General features: G+C 37.3%; 2 protein-coding genes across 4 annotated transcripts in view; both read left to right on the top strand.

Annotated features, from left to right (window-relative positions):
- The first annotated feature begins 354 nt into the window (after window positions 1–354).
- On the top strand, window positions 355–9,571 carry RPL9 (ribosomal protein L9). The gene is made up of 6 exons (XM_077361235.1): window positions 355–591; window positions 759–886; window positions 3,837–3,882; window positions 8,895–8,992; window positions 9,075–9,122; window positions 9,215–9,571. Exons 1-6 carry the CDS (start codon window positions 454–456, stop codon window positions 9,333–9,335), a joined length of 579 nt encoding a protein of 192 aa, XP_077217350.1. The 5' UTR covers window positions 355–453; the 3' UTR covers window positions 9,336–9,571.
- A 4,171-nt stretch (window positions 9,572–13,742) lies between these two features.
- The window catches only part of LOC143851508 (uncharacterized), a 28,957-nt gene continuing 16,889 nt past the window's right edge, over window positions 13,743–25,810 (top strand). The window contains exons 1-9 of one of the 3 annotated variants that reach the window (XM_077360966.1): window positions 13,743–13,843; window positions 14,272–14,497; window positions 20,272–20,693; window positions 20,809–21,034; window positions 21,632–21,883; window positions 22,127–22,242; window positions 22,354–22,449; window positions 22,547–22,634; window positions 23,395–23,624. In XM_077360966.1, the coding sequence (XP_077217081.1) occupies window positions 20,392–20,693; window positions 20,809–21,034; window positions 21,632–21,883; window positions 22,127–22,242; window positions 22,354–22,449; window positions 22,547–22,634; window positions 23,395–23,624 (1,310 nt within the window). In that variant the 5' untranslated portion in view covers window positions 13,743–13,843; window positions 14,272–14,497; window positions 20,272–20,391. Of the gene's footprint in view, window positions 13,844–14,271; window positions 14,498–14,583; window positions 14,809–20,271; window positions 20,694–20,808; window positions 21,035–21,631; window positions 21,884–22,126; window positions 22,243–22,353; window positions 22,450–22,546; window positions 22,635–23,394; window positions 23,625–25,810 lie in introns of those variants that run through there. The other 2 variants (XM_077360967.1, XM_077360968.1) reach the window with 2 other exon arrangements.

Raw genomic sequence — 25,810 nt, forward strand, 5'->3', positions numbered from 1 at the left:
TGTTTCCTTTATCTGCCAAATTCTTTTCCAAAATATATGAAGTATCATAATATCACCTCAGGGAAACAAATTCAAACAATTTCCATCTATTCTGCCCAGGGGCGCAACTTGGGCCGGATTGGGCTGAGCTTTTGAAAGAAAAAAGAAAAGAAGAGAAAAGAAAAAGCTCTACCCGATTCTGCCGCCTCATGCAAGTTTTTTATTTGAACCAAACACTGGAATCAGGCGGAATCGGAATAAGATGCCTATTCCAGCTTTGATTCCGGCAATGCTGTGTAGTATAGTACACATCCGTATAGTAAAGTGATAAATGCACTAGAAGGGGGCTGTCCCCGGTAATGAAAGGGGGAGAAAATATCATTTCCCCCGTCCTTCCACCGCTATCCATATCTTCTTAGTTCTCAGCTTAACTTAGTCGGTGAGAGAGAGAGAGAGAGAGAAAGAGAGAGTAAAATGGCAACATCCTTCTCATGGAGCCGTTGCTCGTCGTTACAGAGCATGTGTACGGACAGGAATGAAAGAGTAAAGAACTCAAATAATCGGGCGACAATGATGGTGGTAGCTGAAAAGAAAGCAAAGAAAACTCGAAAGGTGATAGAGAAATTTTATTCTTTTTTTATAATTCTTTTGTGGGTTCTCCAAATCTAGCAATTTGGGGTTTTCCCCCTTTCAAAACAGGCAATTTGGGTGTTTGGATGTTTAATGCTCAATGTATTTTGATTATTATTATTTTTTGTTTGGGTCTTTCCATTTTTCAGATAATTTTAAAGGAGGATATTTCACGACTCGGAAAGAAAGGGCAAGTGATTGATGTCAAGGCTGGGTTCTACCGAAATTTTCTTCTTCCATTGGGCAAAGCCCAAATCGTCACTCCCCTTTTACTCAAGTATGTAACTTACTCTCAATTTGTTTCTTCATTTATTTACTTTGATTACATCTTCATATTGAAAATGAGATGAAATGCTTAAAGCATTCGTGAATTCTTTGTTTGTCCAATTGGTTATTGTTTTCTTCTTTTTTTCGGTAATGTATGTAAATATTGGCAGTTTCATTGGATTTGGGTTCAAAATCATCCCCTACTATAAGCATGTCAGAGTTCATATTATTTTTGACAATTTTTTTTTTTTTGAATAATAATATTTGTGACAATTTCTTGTTTATTTCTTTTCATTGGATTTGGATTTAAAATCATCTCCTTCTTAGCCATTAAAAAAAAAAAAAACTCCTTCTCTAACAATGTCAGCATTCACAATATTACACAAAGAAAAGATACAAAACATACCAAGAATTCAGAGGGGGGGGGGGAATCAAACCATTCCAACCCCACCCTAACCACACCATCCCTAACTAGAGAGTCTGCTTCAGAATTAGCAGATCTCATTACATGCTTAAATACAATAGAGGATCCGTGAGTTAAGTCAGCAATTTCTTCAAAAAAAGAGGAAAATGTCTTGTTTACTTCTTGTTGGGAAAGTTGCTTTGTTTCCCACTCACTCGCGGTGGGAAAGCAAAATAGAAAAGTGGTTTTTTTGTAGGTTTATTGGAAAACCTAGGTATAAAGACCCCTACATACCCACGTACAGAATGTGGAGGCTAGGGCTTTTGGCCGAGAGAGATGGCGCCGGGTTGGGGGGCGGGGGGGGGAAGGGTGGGTTCTACTTCTCGGGCTATCTTTTTGGGTTAGTTCCACTCCATGTTATCACCTGAGAAGGTTTTACCCTCAATCCACATTTTTAAGGTGAGACCATCCTAAGAAGCTTAATTCAACTCCATATTGCTAAGATTTTAGCCTCCATTGTGTGAGGAATCTCACAAAAGAAATAAGAAAAAACTTCCTCTTAGAGAGAAATACTCTGAAAAATATCAATCTTCTCTTATTTCCGTAGAACCGTCCACAACAACTAAATAATCCGACTCAAACTAGAGTGGACTCAGACCCTTCTAAACATAAATGATAACATTAACTACCAATAGAACTCTACCAACTCAATAAAAGATACCCATAAAAAAATCTCAATAAAAGATAAAATAAAATAAAGAGATAAAGCAACGAAACCTAACATTCCCCCTTGCTTGAAAAGCACCTTGTCCTCAAAGAGACGAGGAAGGTCAACGTCTATTGTATGCTTTCCTTCCTTGTCGTCATCTCCATCCACTATATAAATCTGCAAACTCTTACAACGATGGCTTGGCTAAACTGTTCATCACAATATTAGCATAGGCCCTTGTCTCTGCGCTCCTTTATCTTAGCATAAGAGATACGTCATATCGGGGGCATCGATGAATCATCCACAAGTTTGAGCCCTGCACCATCTTTCCCATAAGTTGTGCTTGGTGTTGGTGGTGTAGGACTGGTTCCACTAGGCTTGTCAACTCGTTTTTGACGTGCAAGCTTTTCCTCCTGGCATCGTGCGAGTCAGGTAGCCTCCATGACAGTCACATGCTTGAACATCATAACCTCTTACCCAATTTCATCTCGCGGACCCATGATGAAACTTCCGAGCAGTGCTTATTTAGTCCACCATTCAACTCTATTAGCAAGACGCTCAAATTCCTGGTGGTAATTTGCAACGGATCCTTGCTGTCGTATTTTTGCTAGAGCCCTATTGAAGCTATAGTATTCAAGTGGTCCAAATCTGGTGCATAAGGCTTCCACAAACTCGTGCCATGAAGGGATTTTATTAGTTTGTTGGTACCATTAGAACCACTGTGACGCAGCACCATCCATGTGGGAATGAGGCCAATGGGATCCGTAGATCTTCTGGTATTTTTTTATACGAGAAAAATTGCTCCACCTTATAAACCTACTCAATAAGATCCCTTCTGCCAAAATGAAGAAAGTTGATCTTAGCAAAATGAGGTAGAAATCTGTGATCTCCATCATGCATCAATGTTCTTCCTCCATGGTTTTCCATCTCAACTCGACCCGATGTTCTACTCATTCCCTCTCTAAACACAGTAGAATGTGCGGCCAAACAATTAATGGTATGGGAGAGAGCATTGAGCGTGTCTTTGCAACCTTGAAGAAGATTACCGTGCTGCTTCAACTGTCCTCCCAATCGATCCATTCTCTCGGCCGGGTCCTTGGGTACAAATTTTTTTTCATCCTTGTTCTTCAGCTGCTTCCTAGGCTTGCCTTGGAACTGCTCTGATACCAATTGTGAGGAATCTCACAAAAGAAATCAGAAAAAGCTTCATTTTAGAGAGGAAATACTTTGAAAAAGATCAATCTTCTCTTATTTCTGCAGAACCATCCACAACAACTAAATAATCTGACTCAAACTAGAGTCCTAGAGGACTCAGACCCTTCTAAACATATCTGATAACATCAACTACCAATAGAACTCTACCAACTCAATAAAATATAAAATAGAATAAAGAGATAAACCAACAAAACCTAACCCATTGCTTGAGCATCTCTGATGGAATAGTGGGGTGCCATAAGAACATCTCCTAAAGGAGCAATCGTGATGCCAACAAAACCAGCAAGACGGGCAATATCTCCTGGCTAGAAGCTACTATATTTTTCCTTAAGTTTAAGCCAGACTTTGTAGACAAATCACAAGCCTACTGTTCTTCTTTTACTTTGGTGAAGTGAATCCATATGTCCAATGTGATCTTTATTGTTATTTTCTCAATGTTGACCGTGTTTTTTACAGTTAAAGTTGTTAGGAAATAAAAATGAGATTGTAGATCAGAATCCCTGAAGCTATATTAACATGAATAACAGGTTTACTGACAAGATTTCTCAGATGGCTGAGACAATATCTTGTGCATATAAATTCTTACCGCCCCACATTTGGACCTAAGGGTGTTATTGTGGTTCCATTTTCTAGGGAAATGCGGGTGGAGGAGGAGAGAATTGAAGCCGAGAAAAAGAGGGTATGGAAGTACTTATTTGCTTGTTCTTTCTCTTTTTAACTTCTGAATTAGTTTGGACTTGTTGATGCATCTTTTCATGATTGAAACATATAATATTGGATACCTATTATTATTAAACCAGCTTTCTTAATCAAATTAGATATAGCAGTGATTATAATAATTTGTATAGCTTGGGCCTTTGTTACTGACAATAGCCAGTCATCTTCTAGACTTCTAGTACTAAAGAATTTGTGGTATTTATGGCCTTTGCATTTCATTGTGCTGAGCCATTCCGTGTGGATGGGCCATTGTTACCGACAATAGGCAGTCATCTTCTAGTACTAAAAATATCGTGCTGAGCCATCCTCGTGCTGAGCCATTACTCGACCGTGTGAAGATAATTCATCCAAGTGTTAGGTTACAAACAAGGTTTTAAATTCTGGTTTCGTTTTTGGTTTCGGTCACCACAGAAACGGAAATGTTTCCGTTTCGGTTAGAAATTTTGGTGGAAATCCTGTAAAATCGAGGAAACATCTGGAAACATATGCAAATGATAGAATTTGGAGATGAACTTCAGGAAATGTCTGCTGTCGGCAATCCTTTTTTCTCAGAATGCCCCGTTAATTAACTATATGTTTTTCATTTTGCATGCAACTTGATTTAAGTATAAAAAAAACAGCTGGTTTTGCCCGAGTTGTTAAGGGGGAAGACCTAAGATCTTCTGCACATTAGTGCGCATGGGTTCGAAGCCCACAACCAGCATTTCGATGGCATATGATTTTTCATAGATTTATAATTTTAAGGGGATTGAACATCTAGTCGATTAGTTAAGGCTTTGGTTTTCAACCTCGAGGTCAGAGGCTCAATCCCAACTTACCAATCAAAAAAAGAAAAAAAGAAAAAAACTTCAGGAAATGCTAGAGTAAGCACACACATACTTAAAAACCATGAGATAAGCGAGACTACCATCCTTAGAAGCACGAAGCGGAGGTGGGAGCGGGAGCGGGAGCGGGGGAGCGTGGGGGTCTAGAAGAATCTAAGGTTAGGAGCGCCATGGGAGCTTGTGTAGTATTTTCTTTGTCATTCAAAATTCAAGTACATCAAAAACAGTAATTTGTAACCATATTCATAAATATGTTTCAAAGTTTAAGTACATCAAAAAGTAGCAATTTCCAAGTTTCCAACCATCATCATATATATTTTAAAATTTAAATACATCAAAAAGACAAAAAATAGTAATTTGTAACCATTGAAGATCTAAACCATTCATTTATCGGGTCCAAATGTAAATACATATTTGCCCAAAAATAATCTCCATAAGATGATCCTAACCCTTCAATTTGTAAAGGTTTAGAATGGCTGTGATAAGAAAATTGGTTTTTAAGTTAGACTAATCTCAGTCATTGACACAAAAGTGGATGGCTGAGATTATAATAATAGATGTGATTCATTTACTTTAGTAAGTCTCAATTGCCTATAATACATTATTATTAGGCATGTTTAAGAAAATAATGAGTGCCCTTATCAAATTAACGGAGTGCCAAATATCATTCTTAAAGAGGAAAGATATTGGGAAATCAAGAAGGGAAGTGACATATTCGCCCCCTTTTTTTACTAGGGACATCCCCCTCTAGTGTAAAACTGTAGTCATAAATACACTGTAGGTGGCTGTTCCAAATAAAAAAGGGGCTAATATATCATTTCCCAATCAAAGAATTAAAGAATAGTCTTTCCGTTCCAAACTTTTCCATAGATATTCCTGCATCCCAAACTTGGCGGTGTTGAATTATTTCCCTTAAATAAATTCTTTACATTTAATATTCACAACATTTATATTGATCACAACTGGCAAGTGGACGGTTCAGATCATATTTCAATGCTCTCATGCTTTGCATTTAATGTAAGGAAAGTGGTATATTCACTCCATTTTCTTACTTGGACAGCCCTCTCTAGTGTATTTATGACTGCTCTTTGACACTAGAGGGGGCTTTCCCAAGTACAACAAAAGCCTTAAGTGTGTTCATGACTACTCTTTTACACTAAAGGAGCTGTCCCAAGTACAACAAATGGGTGCCTTCCACGGGTTTCAAGCTGCTTTTCACAGTTTTCAAGCCGCCATTCGCGCATGCCAAAAAAGCCTGCCTTTCAAGTCACGCATGCAAGAAATTTTTAATAAAAAGCCAGCAATGGATGATATCCAATCACAAGGTTTAGTTCCCTCTTCGAGGAGTGCCTATATCAAATAAAAGATAGTATTTTAATATTCATTAACAAGTGGGGGTGTCTTTATCATTTAACAGTAGTGGATTTCCAGAGTACCATTTATTAGGGCTTTCACTTTGGACTAAAAGCAAAGAACGATGGAGTATTCAGTCCTTCAAGATTATACTCATCTCTTCGATCTTATCATCTCCTTTAGGGATTATGACAAGGGGTGTGTGAACTTCATCTCCTTCAATATCGTCATTTCCTAAACGCTCCAGATAAGATTCATTGCTTTTCTTTTCTTTTCTTTTTTATCATTTCTGTGTTTTTTTTTTATGAGACTTTGGGGGCACGATCCTTAGCCGATCCTTGGGGAGGAGCGCGGAATCGCGGTTCTCACATGGGAGCGGCACCCATGTGCACGATTCCTGCTTCTAAGCTACCATCCATAATGGTTTAAAAACATCGAACACTTAGTCACATGCACTATAATGCATGTCTGATAACTTAGTACATACCCGATTTCACATGCAATTCATATAAATTTTTATACATAATACATGCACTACATTTTGCATGCAATTCATATAAATATACTCATGTAACACGTACTAATATAATATGCTACTATTATACTTACGATTTTGGTTTATGCATTTCAGTCGTTTCGGTGTCTGTTTCGGTGGGGATGGAAACAAAAACATTTCGATCGTTTCATGTCGGTTTCGGTGGAAATTTAAACCCATGGTTATAGAAAGCCTTGGTGATATATTATAGCTTATCAAACTGTGAGAAGCTGATTGGAGTGATGGGAAGCTATCTTGTCGTTGCATTTTGGTTCATAAAAAGGTAATTTACCCCGAACATTTCAGGTATTGGGGAGGCTTCTCAATAACTCCTCTTGTTGTTATTTTAAGTTAATTCACTCAGTTGGATGGAGATGAGAAGCCTTCCATGGAGGTCCATCGATTATGGGGGCAGAATTTGGACAATAGTGATCACCATGGATTGGTGTTGGACACTCGAATCTGCTAAAATGGGGCCACATCCATAGGGGCTGTCACGGTATAACTTATGATGGCTATAAAGATTAATCACCATTAGGGGGTGATTGATAATTTATCCATGTAGTCATAGATTAGGATGATGAGTCAACTGATACTTAGGCCCCTCGAGGATCCAGCTAAAAGTATTTATCCATGCGATGATGATCCCAACGCCTTCAACTTTAGGCAGTTTTTCCATTGCTACCCTGGTATGTAGATCCATAAGGTGATGGTAGTGTACCTACTTCAAGTTCTGAATTTACTTGGAGATCTGATTGGTCGCTATGATTTGGGTACCACACGGCGCACATGAGACAAACCATAGCCATTTTAGATGATCCAAAGTCCTTGAATTCCTCATAAAATCCAACATGTAAAGAACAGGGGTTATCTTGATTTGAACCAATGTGAGCCATATGTTGACGACAACTAGTGATATGTTAGTGTCATGCTGACTTCAGATTTCAGAAATATGCCTCTACTTGGTCCTCTTATTTCCTTGTCTTTGTTTGTTCCTCTTCCGAAATAGGAATGAACTGATTTCGGTGGTCGCTGATGATTATTTTCTGCACCAGTATGCAACTAGCTTCACTGCTTCAGAAACAAACCTACAAAAGGGTATGTGCGTGGGTGCTGAATGATCTCACGAAGAGTCCATTGGAACTCAGTTGGGACTCTGCCAACTTGGTCACTCTTGGCTGTCTCTGTCTTTTATTTTCTCATGGCGAGGTTTGAATTGATTTTACTAAATGGTGTGACCCTTGGTCCGAGCATGTTTTGAACTATGATTGCAGCCATGAAAATATGGGGCCTTATGATATGTGGTGCAGATTTTCCATGGCAGTTCATTGATATTCTCACCCAGTTTGTCGCCAGAGGCGGAATCTGTCTCCCTTTCTAATAACTTGTTTTTACTAATGAAAGGCCTCTCTCCAAATTTTGTTAAATGTAATCCCCATGAAACTTATAATTTACGATGTTTAGGTAAAACCATAGGGTTGACTGTTCTTTTCCTGTATTTGAGGCACTCCAAAGTCCAAACAAAGAAAGCACTCACAATGTCTGTATTGTGAAACTACTATGAATTTTTCTCCTGTATATGTTTGTTTCTTCTGTCTTGGAAATTGTTTTCTGGCACATTTGCAGCTGGTGCCTTTCGCCAACTGCCATTGTCCAAAATCTGATGTGATAAAAGTTATGCTTCAATACTAGTACACATTCAACGGATATTCTTTGTTCTGAAGATTCTGTTCTTTTGAAAATTTCTAATTAACGGCATCCACCATTATCACATTTCATGAGAAGGCTTAATGGCCATTCTTCTTCTTTCTACTTCACATCGTCATTTGATTCATTCAGTATTGAGTCATCTTTTCATAAAATAATCACATAATGCTTATCTTCTCTACCTGTATACAACTCACCATCATGCTATTATGTCATGAGTTCCTTAGGAAATCCTGATTACCCTTTTTGTGGGACTCAAGACATATGCAATGTGATTGGATTTATCTGGTTTACAAGGCGTCTTTAACTTCTTTCAGTGTTTTGCGAGACTCAGAAGACCTGTTGCACCCTTCTTCGTTTCGCCTTTAAAATCAGAAATATGGCCTCCTTTGTCTTTCATTTTTCTCAAGTTGCAAACCATAGGCTTTTGATCTCATCTGCGAGAAGAAATATTCTTTCATTACTGTGCACTCTTTACATTTTTTCCTGCACTGGACTTCTATGGAATTGGTAAGCATAATTCTATTGTTTTCTTAAATCTTCTTGCTCCATCAGGTAAAAGAAGAGGCGCAACAACTTGCTTTAATTTTTGAAACAGTTGGAGCTTTCAAGGTGAAGCGCAAAGGTGGAAAAGGAAAACAAATTTTCGGATCGTGAGTGCTGGGGACACAATTTATAACCACTTTACTTGATAATCATTCACATACCGCATCTAACCCAAATTTTTTTTGACAGTGTTACTGCACAAGATCTTGTTGACATAATCAAAGCGCAAATTCAGAGGTATTTTTTCCTTGCTTATTAGAATTCAGAACATATTCTTCAATACTTATTTCGAAAAAACTTATGATCCTTCTATTTCTTTCATTCTGTAGGGATGTCGACAAACGGATTGTTTCTCTTACGGAGATCCGTGAGACCGGAGAATACATTGCAGAGCTGAAGCTTCACCCCGAAGTTACCGCTCGAGTGAGGTTGAACGTGTTCGCTAATTAGGACAATTTGCAAGCTATTTCCAAGATGGAGAAATGTAACCAAATTCTCTCTAAGGTATGTATGTATTCTTACTCCATGTACCTCAAATTATCTCCAATTTCCATACCCTTGATTTTGGGACTCCTTTCCGAAAAAATATTGGGGAAAAATAGAAGTTGTTTCTGAACTTTTAACCAAGCAAGTTTTTAACATGGTTTTCCACCACGCCAGTTAAAGGATGGGGGTGCTATTTCACAGGGGATTAGCATTCCTAGCAGGAGATGATTGTGTGTGCATGAAGATGGATTATTGCTGATCATATTTTCTTAATAGGAGAGGTGTCTGTAAAAGGATGCCATAGAAAAAGCTTGGTAGGTAGAGGTTATTTTAGATTAATATATTTAAAAACGTAAAATTCATAGATATAATATTTATAAGTTAGTTAATTTCGGGTAGGTTGAGATTATTTTAGTTAACTAAAAAGTACAGTGGATTTTCAAAAGGCAGAGCATGACTTGGGAGTGAGAGATTGTACTTCCAGCACTTCTCGAGCTACAAATCTGGTCCAATCCCATTTTCTTAAGGGGGTTTAGTTGAGGGGGATTTGTGCGACCTTTGGTGAACTTGAGACCTGCGTGAATTTTTTGGGGAACTCTAAAATACCCAGTTAGTCATGTCCCACATTTTTGGAGATTTTTGAAGTAATCCGTTAGCAGAGAGTTCTTCAAATGTCCGTACAGAGTCCCTAAGGCTCTGTTTGGTTGCAAAAAGTAGGGAAGACGGCTGAGCATTTCTAGGAATATGAAATACCAAATGTTGTTTGGTTGTCATTTTTTAGCTCAAATCCCATTGGATTTCTAGACATGGAAGAGACATAATTATTAGCTTTTGGCTTAGGTGGCGCCTATGTGGCGGGATTGTCCCCTCCCCTACTTTTCCAATGCCAAACCTTGTTTTTGGTAAATTTTAGAGGGGAGAAGAGTAGAATATGAAATGCCACGTGTAATCATTACTTTTCTCTCTCTTTCTTTCTCTTCTACTATTTATTTTGTTAATGACACCCCTCCATTCTCCCACATGCTTTGACATCTAACCAAACACACTATCAAAATTCCCCAAAATTCCCTCTAATCTTCTCAGACAAGTCTACACATATCCCACCCTTGTCACCTCCTTGTTGACTACTACTTCCACTAAAATCTCATCTAACCAAACAGAGCCTAAGAGACTTCATGTTTCACTGTTTAACTAAGAAATGGTTGTCTATAAGGATTTTATAGTTAGCCTAAAAGAGGTGGAAGTCTAAAAGCTCATATTATCTCATGAAAAATATCAAAAAAATACCCATATCTCATGGAAAATGACCAAGCACCCCTCTCACATGGAAATTGCCAAAATACCATTCTTCATAATTAATAACAAAAAAACCCACATTTAATGAAAAATGTTCTAAGTACCCCCACTCAAGAAAAATGACTAAAATACCCCTATGTCATGGAAGATGACCAAAATATTCAATTCCACGGAAATGAAAAAAAAAAAAATACATCCATCTCATGAAAAATGACACAGTACCCATCTCATGAAAAGTTCCCCTATTCTAAAAATGACCAAAATAACCCTTCTCATGGAAAATGATCAATATACTCATATATAATGAAAAATAACCAAAATACCCTTGTCTAATATAAAATGATAAAAGACTCCTATTTCATGTAGAAATGACCAAAATACTCTCATCTCATGGAAAAAACCAAAATACCTTATCCCATGGAAAATGATCAAACTCCTCGTCTAAAATGAAAAAAATATTCATATCTCATGGAAGATGACAAAGTATTTCTCTTGGAAAATTATTTAAAAAAACCCTCACAAAATGACAAAAATACCCCCCCTGCTCACAAAAAATGAGAAAAATACCCTTAATAGAAATATACCCGTAGCAGATAATGATAAAATATCGCTATATCATGGATTCATGGAAAATGACCAATTGCTCTCATCTCACGGAAAATAACCAAAATACCACGATCTCATAGAAAATAACTAACATACCGCCAAGGTTTTAAATTTCGGTTTCGGTACCTATTTCGGACGTCCAAAATTTGGTACCAAGCTTCAAAATTTGGGACTGAAATTTCAGTCCGAAATTTCGGATTTCGGTCGATATTTAAAACCATGCAGACTGAAACCTCATAGAAAATGACAAAATGCCCATAGGAAAAATGACCATAATACACTTATGAAATAATTAAATACCTCTATCTCACTGTAAATGACCAAAATAACCCTATTCTCATGGAAATGAACCTAATACGCTTATCTTATAAATAATAAAACACCCCTATCTCATATTAAATGACCAAACTAACCTTATAAAATGAAAATTCATGTAATACTCATATCTCTCAAGGAAATAACCAAATTATCCCTTCCTCATAGAAAATGATAAAATACTCATATCTCATGAAAAAATGATCAAGATACACATCCTGTTTTCCATGAGATACGAAGTATTTTGGCCATATTCTATGAGATGTGGTGCATTCAAAGTGCAAGTCTTCAAAGAGTCCACCAATGTCCACATATGCAAAGTACCTGTTCCCCAAGAGTTGTCATGAGTCTGTGTGGTCTTAAGATTACCGAGTGGCATGCATCAAGCAATCCTAATCATTTGATTAAAGAACTTTTAGGAATAGTTCATTAACTTTTTAGCTATCTATTATTTCAAGAGGAAATGCTAAACTTAAGGGAGCTCTTTCAAAAACCCAGTCGTTAGGGTGCCCCATTGTATCCAAGTCATCCAACCACATTCATCACTCCTTCAATTTTGCATCTCACTGCCAATATAAATGTGATTGGGTGTCGCTTGTCCAATGGGTTGCTAACGCAGGGCGATGTGGCGGACCTGCATCAGTTGCCCTTGTAGCTGGGTTTTTACATGCCCGTGGTTCGATTTTGCATTCCTCTGATTATGGGGGCAATTTGGGTTGAGTCGGATTGAACTTTAGCTAAAAAAATGAATTAGAATCAACCTGAATCTGACCCGATTTCTTTGTAAAAGCTCAACCAAAATTCCCAGAAATCGACCTGAGTTGCACCCTACCTCCGATTAGTATGAATTTTAAGCATTGCATCTCCACAATGGGGTCCACTATAGTCATAAATACACTAGACGGGGGAGGGGGGTGGCCCGGGGCCTGAAATAATTTCAACATGGAGTTGGGTCTATTCAAAGGTCTCATATAGGAGCATTGTGGCATTCAAGTACAATTTGTACAGGATTTCAAAGTTGCCTTTAGACAAGATGTGAAAGGATTTGCTTGTGAAAGTAGGAAAAGTCAGGCGGCCAACATATGCCTGGTCCCTACAAGAGAAGGCATACATATAAATCCCTCTAAGAGTCGTATGGGTTCCGTCCATGCTAAGGGTAATTGTGTACACACCTCCACCTTTTATTTTGCGCAACTGGGTCAAACTTAGAAAAGCCTTTTCTATTGCTTTTCTTTTGCCTACTCACAAAGCAATCTTTTTTTTGTGGAAACCAACTTTACGTATTAGGGCCTCTTCCAGTGGGGGGAACACAATGGGTAAAATATTCATTTGCCCCAAAGATTTTATTTACCATGTGCGCGTGAAATCCAGTATTTTTCAAAAAGTACAGTGGGGCCCACTTCATAGCATGATCCAAACCGTTCATTTGTTGAGCCACAACAGAGATAGGTTGTACGCCGAAAGTGTGCACACCTTATAAAATCGCCCCCAAGGAATGCTTCTTCCAGTGAGGGTAAAACCTCTGCCTTGGTAACCTCCCCAAACACTAGAAGTGACTTAATACCAAAACCAGAGTAAGTACAGAGGGGGTAGGTCACTGGCCGAACAATAAGGGGGTATTGTTGCACAAGGCATGGCCCAAAAGTTGCACCCATAAGACAATCTTAAGCGTCCATTCAAAGGGCGCGGTTCATTCTCAACCGTCCAACTTGTAGACTTTCAAAGATCACAAATGAATGGTTAGGGAATATGAATAGATGGTTCACATTCAACAAGCAAAATGTCCTCAAATAAGAAAGTTATGATTGACTAGTCAGTGTAATTCTAAACCTAAATCCCATCATGGTGACTCCCCAAAGGAATGGTCTAGATACTATACATGCCTACCACATGTGTGAGGTTTAATTCATTTTAAGGAGAAAGCATGAAGCTTTTCACAATCGAATTTTAATGAATTCACCAAAATTACTATAAATGAGAGCTATTTTGGCAATATTGCATACTTGCAATTTTGCGTTGTAGTGAGTTTGAGGGCAATTTGAGAAGAAGAAAGCCTAAGAAAATGATAAAGGTCATACTAGTAACAAATTTCATTAACGGCTCAAAAAACAGACTAAACAAAAGGGGGGAGGGAGGGAGTGGTGGCAAAGGGAGTGGAAATATCATTTTACTTCATTTAAGATATCTTACGAAGGGAGTCTTGGTCGTTTGAGATGTCACCAACGAAGAAGGGCAAGAAAAGTAGAAAACGTAAGGCTCTGTTCACTTGCGTTCCCGGGAAAGCAAATCCCTGGAAACAGACTCCTTTTTTCTTGACAAGACCTTGACAAGACATAATTCTGGTGTTCACTTGGTTTCCTGAGAAAATAACAAGCCTGGGTGGAATATGTCAAATAATGATATGGAATTGTCAAAAATGACGTGAAAATGTCTCTTTTCTCACTAGTGTGGGAAACCAAATCCCATTATTTTGGTCGGATTTGCTTTTCTGGGAAAACTAGTGATAAAAGGTGGGCAATCAGTTTCTCGGGAAACATTTTCCTGCATAGATCCTGCGCACGTGAACTGGCGCGGGAAACCTTTTCCTACACTGTTTCCCTGGATTTCTTTTCCTAATGCCACGTCAGAATCCTGGGAAACCTTTTCTTTTCCTTTCCCGGGAAAACAAGTGAACAGAGCCTAGGGAAGTAAACAAACCAATGACAGAAGAGAACATATAAATATACAAAAACCACACTGAAAAGGAGAAAAAGGTCGGGAATTTCTTATTTCCAAGCCATCTCTGTCTCGATCTCGACATGGGTTCTAAAGAAGATGCCCTTTTTGCTTCCTTCACAACATTTTCAGATGCTTAGAAAATCACATTTACTTCTTTACCTTCATTTCTCTTCTTTCCTCTGCCCCCCTTGGTAAGTCTCTCTCTCTCTCTCTCTCTCTCTCTCTCTCTCTCTCTCTCTCTAATGCTTGTATTTTCTTGTTAGTAAATTCCATTTCCTGTATTTCTTTATGTGGTTTGATACAAGTAGCCAAAAGGGTCTTTGGGTCTTTGGCTGATTTTTGCTGCATCATTGTGCAAATGAACTTTTGGGTTTTGAAATTTCACCAGGAAAATATCACTTAGGTATATTCAATACTTTGTTTCCTCAATCTGGGTCCGTGTCTGGGTCTGTCTTTGATTTTTTTAGTCCATTTCACATGGCGGAGAGATGTCATATGAGTGGTTAGATATGTTCTCTTGAACTTGTTTGTTTCATTGGACTTGGGGAATTTTGTTAATTTGTTGGGTCAATGAAACAGTGCTTGAAATAGTTTCCCACACCCATTGAGAAAATTTTCTTTTCAGAAAAATACTATTTATATCTTAGTTGTAAATTTCATTTCCAGTCCAGAATTTCGTTCCATTTCATCCCTGTTTCGGCCGAAACACCCATTTTTTTTACTGTTTTACCCTTATTTTTTTAGTCTTTTTGACCGTTTTATAGATATTTGAAGGGTATTTCCCATGTTTTCCCCCTTCCCAAACATGAAAAACCCTACCTAAACTCATCTAAACCCTATATAAACACATCTAAACCCTATTATTTTTCTTTCTTTTATTAATAAATTGCAATAAGTTTATTGTTTTGAGTTCTAAAATGTGTTTTTTGTTAATTTGGTCCATATAATGACTTCTTATTTTTTTTTAGTATTTTTTGATTCTTTGGATTTTTTTTTAAATTTTAATTACTAAACAAAATTTCTCCGGTTGTAGCGTCTTTTTCAAAACGAAACGCTGAAATGTTCTATTCCACCGACCAAAACAAAATGGCGAACGGAACGAAATATACAACTTAGATTTATATACATGAGAGGCTACGATTTGACGCTTGGATGTTGAATTTGGTTTCGACATGGTTTGATTTCCTGCTTGTTACACTTTCCATGAAATTAGATCAATTGAGAAAGTGGATGCATGGGATGTTGTTAATTTTCATTCATCTGATGATCCAGACGACCTTCTTGATTGACATTGAATTAGAAATTTAACCTTTTGTTGCAAAGATAATGACAGTGAAACCCTTGACTGATGTGTCCCAAGTATCTTGTATTTTGTTTTGTCTCCAGAATTACACATTTTGTCTAGTTTGATAAATATTTATCGGACGCCAACAACTTGTTTGGTTATGATTTCTTTTATCTGTTAAGTGTCTACTGATCTACATCATCAAAAAACCTAATCGTTTGTTCTGGAGTTCTCATGTACAATCTATAAGGAATATATCTGATGCTAAAGTATAAAGTTCACCTTTATAAAGGCAGACCTTTTATCAGATCATACTTACGTGTGTCAGCTAAACATTTGAAATTACAGAGACATACCATACATATCACATGTGTTACTAGCACATTATGATACATACATAGATCTCTTACAAGCAGGTACAATATCTAAATTGCTTGTTATTTGGCTGTCATTGCCCCGCAATCAGCTGAGATAAGGGGATTATTGCATGGATGTAAACAATGCTCGATAAATGATGCAAGTAAACAATTGGGAATCCACCAATAATAGAAAACTCGCTAGAGAATGGAACATTCAACAAACAATGCTAGAGGGAGATGAAAAAAATAATAGATATGATCATAACCTAATCATAGTCGTGTAAAACCTGAATAACAAAATGCAATCTCGTAGCTATTCAGGTTTTCTAAAGCTCAACCTCAATGGATCCAGACCATTCCAAAACAAAAAAAACTTCGATGGATCCAGCTTTGGAAACCCAGTCCCGGCAGGAATTGGATGTGTTCTAAGGGATTCAAAGGTAGAAGTCATGTGGCCTTTGCAAGGCCTATTGGGGTCTCTGATGCAAGCAAATGCGGAGGTTCGAGCTATTCATCATGGGATGAAATGCTAAGAAAAGATTGCTTGGACAGGGTGGTTGTGGAGGGAGACACCCTCAACGTCATCCGTTGGCTCTAAGGTTCTCATGTCCCCCCCCCCCCCCCCCCCCCCCCCCCCCCCCGCGCACACACATACAAAAAAAAAAGAAAAAAGAAAAAGAAAAAGAAAAAAAAATGGAGATTCCCTCACTTCTTTGACGAGATCTAGGACCTAGTGGAAGGGTTGTCAATTATTTATAAGCATATAAGAAGGTTCACTAATAGTGTGGCGGATAGACTTGTGCGGGAAGGTGTATCAAAGGCGGAGTTGGAGATGTTCGATTACCTACCCCATTGATTTGTTTTTCCTTTATTTTTTTTCCTATTTGCTTTTCGCTCTTGGATTCTCTATGTTTTATTTTAGGATTGACCATCTCGGTCTTACCTTGTTTTAATGAAATTTGGCACCATTCAAAAAAAAATAATCATAACTATTCAATTAAAACTACTAATATGTAGACCAAAAACACCTTAAAATCCTACTTTATTTCTAACCATTGGTATACAATCAATTTCATCCCTTAGATCAACCTAAATATATAGAAAGTGTTCTATATAGTCCTACCCAAGAAAACCTATAACACTAACTTTTAAAATGGTAATACTTCTAAAATTAGACTCTCTACTTGCTGTTACGAGTTACTTATCCTAGCCCAAACATACCACTTTCTCAACTTGAAAACTTTTTAAGTTACAAGGACTCCAGGTCCTGCGTCCTAATCTAAAAGTACCATTTAAGTGTTCCTTTCACAGGGGCCATCAAAGTCGACTTAAAATTTGCCCAATAATTAAATAAAAAATTATAAATCAAATGACCAAGATTTCCACTTTTTATGATGAATGGAGCTCTGTAGGGCTCCACTATCAACGTTATCATGATATCTTGCCGTTGGGCCTAGTTTTGGATCGTGGTCAATCATCTTCTTTACTCAAATTATCTTTATTGAATTATGGGCTTGTTCATGAACTTGGTTCGCATTAATTCTTCCTGGATTTGGGAAAACCTGCCCTTGAATTTGCTTCCAGTACCTATAACTCACAGTAGTCTAACTTTCACAAATTCTCTTTCAAAATTAGTGGACCTTTGATTCTAGGTGTAGTCATTCATTCATTTCCGTCTTTGAAAATTTTGAGCAATGACGTTTTTAGTTGATTTTATTTGTATTTTTTGGTTCATATTCTTTTCTATTTTCTTAATTTATGATATAGATTGTCTCTTTAATAATTTAGTTACGTGAAAGGCTGTTTAGTCATAATTTCCCAGGACGTGTGGTGGTGCTCAAATATCAAGGATGTAACTTCCAACGTACTAGGGCTGTATATTTACAGTTCCCAAAAAGCTATCATTCCGTACAAATCCCTACGGTATCTTTATCCCCTCATGCAAGAGGCGGTTTCAGAAAAGGACATGTCTCGTATAGAAGACATGTGGAGGTTATTTTTTGGACTTTTTTAGAGGCAGAGCACTGGTGCAAAAAGAGCAGTATTTACTGTTTACAAACAGAGCCCTTAATATTTGATCCAGCAGTTCGGTTGGGTCAAATATCAAGGGCGTTACCGCCATTTGCGCTAGTGCTCTGCCTCTAAATAAGTCCAAAAAATAACCTCCACCTGTCTTCTATACGAGACACGTCCTTTTTCGAAACCGCCTCTTGCATGATGGGATAAAGATACCGTAGGGATTTGTACGGAATGATAGCTTTTTGGGAACTGTAAATATACAGCAATAGTACGTTGGAAGTTACATCCTTGATATTTGAGCAACACCACACGTCCTGGGAAATTATGACTAGACGGCCTTTCACGTAACTAAATTATTAAAGAGACAAAATCTATATCATAAATTAAGAAGATAGAAAAGAATATGAACCAAAAAATACAAATAATATCAGAAAAAGATATATGTATTCATTCATTTCCGTCTCTCGATTTTCTTATATTTTGTGTTTATTTGAACCACATGTGGTTGTTTACAATTTTAGTTTAGAATGAACTTTACTGTAATTAGGTGTTTGCTCTTGTTAAACCATTATGAATGGTTTTCTTGCTTTTGTAATGATTTCTATGTGTACATTTGTGCTTATTTAGAGCATTTCTTGAAATTTCATCTTAATTTTCTATCATTTGCATGCATTTCCACTTCCATGATTTTATAATATTTGCACTAAAATCTATGACCGAAAACGACATGTTTTCATTTTTGTGGTGACTGACATGCATACCCAAACCGACATTTAAACCTTTCACATTTGGTCATTTTTTGCATGATGTAGAGTAAATATGACTGGACAGGAGGTACCTAAGAGGGATATCTTTCGCTATCTTGGTTCAACTCTACATAAGGAAGGAGAGATTGAAGAGGATGTTAACCATAGAATAAGAGCAGGTTGGTTGAAGTGGAACCTCAGGAGTTATGTGCGACCGTAAAATCCCTACCATGTTGAAGGGAAAATTTTATAAGATAGCTGTGAGGCCAGCCATGCTGTACGGCTCTTGGGGGTGGCACTAATTGAGGAGAAGATGAGAGAGCACCGCTTAATATGGTTTGGACATATCCAACGTAGGCCTTTGGATTCTCCGGTGAGAAGAGGCGACTCATGCCAAATTGATAGAGTAAAAAGAGGTAGGGGCAGACCGAAAACAACTTGGGTAGAAACCGTGAGTAAAGACTTGATAGCTAGGAACATAACAGAGAACATGACCTTGGATAGGATAGAATGGAAGAAAATGATCCACTTAGAAGAACCCAACTAGAGCCGGGATTAGAGCCGGATAGATTCCTTTCACCTTCTTCATGAAATTTTTCTAAAGGATTCATTTAGCCGACCCCAACTAGTTTGGGACAAAGGCTTTGCTGAGTTGAGTTGAGTTGAGACTAGATACCAGCTATCTGTTTTCCTGTTTGGAGGTCATGGGTATCACTCTTGTATTAACAAGAGGCGGTACAGTTACGCATACTTTAGATGGAAAGGAATATCTTTTTGTGTGAGAAGCAATCTATTTCACAGGTGATATGTTTATGGAGTATTGATGCCGTTTTACATGCAAAGGAAAATATACAGTGTGGGGTTTTTCTTTGAATTTTAATTTACAATAGAGGTTTCCAATGTGGATATTTACTTGTTTTCAAGTGTATGTGTAAGGTATGTAGTATTATCCATGAATCATTAGCCTATGTATGTCTTTTGGGCATGGAGTCAAGGTGTTGACACAGCAGACAGTCTAGTTGTTAATACATGTATCTTGGTAATATTTTCCAAAGTGCATAGTCCTAATTATTTTTTATGAGGACCGTTAATAATACCATTTGTCCAAGGGGTGAAGGAGCATCCTCCACCCCCTTCATTGATGCAAGGGGTGGGCTCTTTTCAGACTTGTTGGACTAAGCATAAATGTATATACTTTTTTTTTATTGGTATATAAAATTTACCAATAAAAGAAATGAATATCAACTCAGGATTTCTCTTGATTGCTAAAATGGCATAGATATTTCTGGAATGACAGTTTCTAAGAAATTAAGTGTCATTGTTACATATCATTCAAAAAAAAAAAAGTATCATTGTGACATGTATTACTTCTAAAGAACGACTATATCTCATACTAAATGGCCATTCAAAAAAACAAAAACACTCTCTCTCATACTAAATGCATTTTTTTTCCAAGTTGCCACTTTGTTACGAGGAATTGCAATCTCAATGGTTCTCTTTTCTATGGTGTAAACGTCTGTCTCCTAACGTTTGTAGCTTGCCATTGTTCCTTGCAGATTCTTTGTGTTCATTCAAATTCAAGGTTTTGAAGCCTAAATGTGGCGCTGCACCAATGAAATATATCTAGTGACCATTTGAGGCAAATTAAATGACATGAACTGCTAGGATATAGTTCAATGGGCTCCAGTAAACAGTCAATTAGTCCATTATTGGATACCCTCAGAATGGAGAGGGTCAGGACTATTTTGACTCACACATATCCGTACCCACATGAGCATTCACGACATGCCATGACTGCAGTAGTTGTTGGGTGTCTTTTCTTTATCTCGTCCGATAACATTCATACCCTCATTCAGAAATTGGACAACAATATCAAGTGGTGGTCCATGTACGCCTGCTTACTTGGTTTTTTCTACTTTTTTTCATCCCCATTCATTGGGAAGACTATAAAACCAAGCTATTCGAACTTCAGCCGTTGGTACGTAATTCATATCCCTGAAGTTTCTAGTAATCTTTTTTACTTTTTTATTGCTGAAAAATCAACATTTTATGGAACATTTATATCTTAGAATAGTGTTTTGATTGTTCTGCAGGTATGTTGCGTGGATCTTAATAGCAGCTTTATATCATCTTCCAAGTTTTCAATCAATGGGAGTGGATATGAGGATGAACCTTTCTCTATTTTTGACAATATATTTTTCATCAGTTCTATTTCTTCTTGTTTTCCATATTATCTTTCTCGGCCTTTGGTATATTGGACTTGTTGCTCGTGTAGCAGGAAAGCAGCCAGAAATCTTGACCATCATTCAAAATTGTGCTGTGAGTACAGATTACCCATCTTGGCTTCCAACATGATATTGAGCTTGGATTGCATGTTTTTCTCTATGATTTGTGGACATGGACACGAGTGTTGCATGTCGACACTTACACGGAGTGTTGGACACGGCAAACCTCCAAAATGTAGAAACGGGGACACGGCTAAACCAAAAAAGGGAACACTGAAAAACCGATAAGGATACAATGAATTTAATATTGGAATAAGAGTTCGTTTAGGGTTTTATGCTTAGGAGAGGAACAACAAATATTAATTAAAGAAGAGCTAAAAGAAGAGTTTATAATGTAAGAAGAATTAATAATAAAAGAGGTGAGCACAATATTCAATAATAAAGCAGAATGTCACACTTTACACCGTACAAAAAATGTATCGACACGCCTACATTAAGTCTGAGATTTCTATCAGTATATTTACAAGTGTTGAAAGAAGTATTGACATATGTGGACACGGGTGTTGTGTCGGACACGGCACAACATGTGTGTCAGCAATAAATTCAAAGTGTTGGCTAAATAGTAGGTTTTCCTTCATCTGTAAGCCATAATCCTTGTTTATCATTGTGTTATGTCTTTTCTTATATGCAGGTTTTAAGCATAGCATGCTGTGTCGTTTATAGTCACTGTGGTAACCGTGCTATTTTAAGAGAGAAATCTTTTGATCGAAGAAATTCTAGTTGGTTTTCTTTTTCATTTTGGAAGAAGGACGAGAGAAACACGTGTCTATCCAAGTTCCTTCGTTTGCATGAGTTGAAAGTTCAGGTCTGCTCATCTTGGTTTGCTCCAGTTGGGTCTGCCAGTGATTACCCCCTTTTGTCTAAGTGGGTCATCTATGGGGAGGTACTGATACCCTTTCTAAGGCCTTTTTCGTTTGAGATTGTGACAACCGATTGTTAGCCCCAAACCTATTGTTGGACTCAAGTTTAAATGTAATTTTGAGTCCAATAATAGGTTTTGGACTCACAATCGGTTTTCACAATCTGAAATGAACAGGTCCTAAGTTCAGTTTCATCCGACTTATTGTAACACAGTTCTGAGGATATATCAACCTGGTTTCTTTAGTTCTAATAAGTCATGTTTCAGATAGCTGGCAGTGGAGCACATGGTGGTCCATCAGATGAAATCTCTCCTATCTATTCGTTGTGGGCGACATTCATAGGTCTTTACATTGCCAATTATGTGGTGGAACGATCTACTGGGTATATGATAACTTTAGCTTAATTTTTTGTTATTGTTGTAGTTATTATAACTTTCTCTACTTTGAAATTTACAAACCAGATATTTGCCTTAGTTTCTCTAAACATCAACAGATGGGCTCTGACTCACCCCCAGTCCATATCGGAATATGAAAAATGGGAGAAGCAGATGAAACCTGATTTCTTGGATATGGTCCCTTGGTATTCAGGGTATGTTTTTAGTAATTAGTACTTATGTAACTTATAAAATTGTAACAAGGGCAAAACTTTGAGTATGGATCTCAATAATGATGACTTCGTGTTGCAGGACTTCAGCCGATTTATTTAAAACAGCCTTCGACCTTTTGGTATCTGTAACTCTATTTGTTGGTCGTTTTGATATGCGCATGATGCAGGTATACTTACGTTTGGTATCAGTTGTTAACATGTGTTACTTTCACTTATTATTCTTCATTTTTTAATAGAAAGCATAAAATCTTATCTAAATCTCCTAGGAAAAGCATTTCTAAGTCTTTAAATGTACACAGCAACTTTTTTAGTTGTTGTAGTGACTCTTCATTCTTTTCTTTACTTCATTCATTTTGTAATTGGAACGCTCATATTTTCTCTTCTGACATACATATTTGAGCTATGTTACCTTTATTCAAGGTTCTAAATTTTGGTTTCGGCCACCACCAAAAAGTTCGGTTTTGGTGGAAATTTTGGCTGAAATCATTTTAAAATATGATAATAATTTACTTAAAAAAAAAAAATTCCACTGAAATGTCTAAAATTTTGGTGGACATTTCGGCAATTCCAGTAAAAATTTCGGCTATTTCAGGCCAAAATCTTGTACAAAACGATTTCATGTAAATTCCATTTCCATGCATTTATTTATGAACCACTTATGCAATATTCGGACCATTCAGAAAAAAAAAAAAAACTTATGCAATATTTGGATCTTGTTTTATATATTTCTTCATACGTTGATTATTTTTCAACCTTTAGCCATTTCTACCATTAAAAAAAACTTTCAGCCATTTCTAGTTGGTATCAATAGTCTACATAGGGAAGCAAAGGAAAACTGTTTTTACTCTTCATGATTCGTCACTAGCTTTGTATTTTATCAGAATCCATCTTTTAAATTTTCTCTGTTCACCTTTCTTGTGCAACCAGGCTGCAATGAGCAAGGTACATGATGAAGCTAAAAAGGGAGATCTTTTGTACGACCATTTTAGTGAAAGGGAAGATCTGTGGTTTGATTTCATGGCAGATACTGGCGATGGGGGAAACTCGTCATATGCTGTGGCTCGATTACTCGCTCAGCCTTCCATTCGGATTAAAGATGGCAGGTCCACGCATGTCCTGCCACGTGGAGACTTACTTCTTATTGGAGGAGATCTTGCGTAAGCTGGATTTTCTTTCTCCTTCATGGTTCATAAAAAAGTTGAATAAAATCAAACTCCGTAATGTTTAACTGAGTACTGTGCACCTGATAACCCACTCATTTGATTTTCACTCTTTTAGGCTTAGTATTTGAACTTCCATTCTACTTCATCCTTCTTTGTTTTTGAATCATATCACTCATAAATACTAGTTAATGCAATTGAAGGCTAAATGAATTAAGACAGGTATGGCTTCCAGAGTTTTTGGCAACTTTAGCTATGTCTTACAGTTTTTTGTTTCTTTAATAGAGGGGCCTACAAAAGTGGCAATGGTGATGCTTACACATAATTTGAATGTAAGGTGGCACTGACATAGCATAGAGCACAACGACATAAAAAGAACAGAGATAATGTTTACTAAAAGGTGTCCTGTCCGTCTGGATTACTGCTCGGGTAGACCGTAGTTGTTATTGGAGTATGAAAGAACTTTGACATGTATGGATAACCTGTTATGATTTATTATTTAACAACTATTTTGTATGCCTATCTTATTGTTTTTGGTAGTATCCAGGTCTTTTCCCTCCCCTTAAAAAACTCATAAAAGTCCTCTTCAGAATAAGCTGATTCTCATAACCTATTATTAGCATGGGCCCTGTACTATTATTCATCTGTCGAGTTCATCTGACCCACACTGAGTCTCTCTTTTATGCAGTTCCTTCTCATGGTTATGGTTTCTTCAGATTCTCTCTCCATTGTAAGGCTCTTTTAGATTGGTAGTATGGTGCTAATATTCAACTATCATGTCTCTTTTGTGATCTATCTAATGATCTAGTGGCACTTGTTGTCATTGATCTTTTTTCTGTTTAGCATTCATATCTCTTACAGATGCACTATGATCCTTCCAATATCTTGTGAAAATGCCATATGGTCTGTGGGTGTTCCTTTTTTTTTTTTTCCTTTGAACAAGCGTTAAGTATGGACATTGTTTAAAAACTTCTTGAGTCAATCACTGACTCCCCGAGTCGACTCCTTTCTACCTTGGCCAAGTTCTCGTCTGATCCGTGTTTTGCCCTACCATGTCAATCAAAAACTCTTGTGACTCACCCGTTTCTGTTTCACGATTCGTTTCCCACCCTGGTAACTATGAGGGACAGTAGGTAATATTTATGGCAATTGTATGTTCAGTCACATATAATAATTTAATAGAGGTAACACCCTCTTGGCTCTGTTGTTTTTTTCTCTTTTATGATGATCTTTATTAAGAAAGTTAAATATAACATGAAGACGAAGCTGGTCTCAAAGAAGAACTCCACATGAGAAAGCCCAAATATCTATCAGCTCTGTTGTTCAGACTGCTGCATTTATCATTCATTTCCTAGGAACATATGGTTGACTGTGAGTCTTTGGTAGAACCCTTGAATTTGCGGAAGCTTTGATCCACTTCTAACTGCTAGAAGTCCCAGAAATTGAATAAACCTGCTTAGCATAGTCTGGAATATTTTTCTTTTTTTTTATGACATAGGGTATTCCCACTCCAATTTTTAGGGTGGGGCTATTCCCTACGGATGCGTGAACCCCCCCCATAAACCACGTGCATCGGGCTTACCCGATGCGCATGGAATTAGCTTGAAAACATAATTATCTAATCCTATGATTCCATAATCCCTCTTGCTCACTTGCAAACACACATATGGACACCTTCATCTACACATGGATAGGTAGGGATAACTGATTGGTATTGTAGGTATGCTAGATGGTGCCTTTTTGCCTATGCAAGTACGTCCATAGTTGTCAAAATCTTGCGATTTTATTTTTGGAAAGGTTATGATTCTTGCGATCTGAATCACCGGTTGACAACTATGAGTACGTCTATTCCTGCTTTAGTATATTTTCAAATCTACACTGATTGCTGTGTTTCTAGTCTTGGCACTCCTTTTTTTTAAGTTGACCATAGATTATGTATGCTATATTTGTTCAACAAAATGTATGCTATAAGGAAATTGGTTTTTCTGTGCATGCTACGATATATCTATGTTCCATATGTTTGTGTTTATGCTCGCATATTGATCTTTTAGTAGATATTTCCCATTCAAATGAAATTTAAACTGCAATTATTACCGTGCATATTTATTGTTAGGAAAACATGTAGGTGCTATTGTAATGGAGTTGATGCATGATCCATTTTTAAAAAAAAAGATCAAATGTTT

The sequence above is a fragment of the Tasmannia lanceolata genome, unplaced genomic scaffold (genome assembly GCF_043159265.1).
Source record: "Tasmannia lanceolata isolate RefF3 unplaced genomic scaffold, GAP_Taslan_0.1 ptg000018l, whole genome shotgun sequence".
Lineage (NCBI taxonomy): Eukaryota > Viridiplantae > Streptophyta > Magnoliopsida > Canellales > Winteraceae > Tasmannia > Tasmannia lanceolata.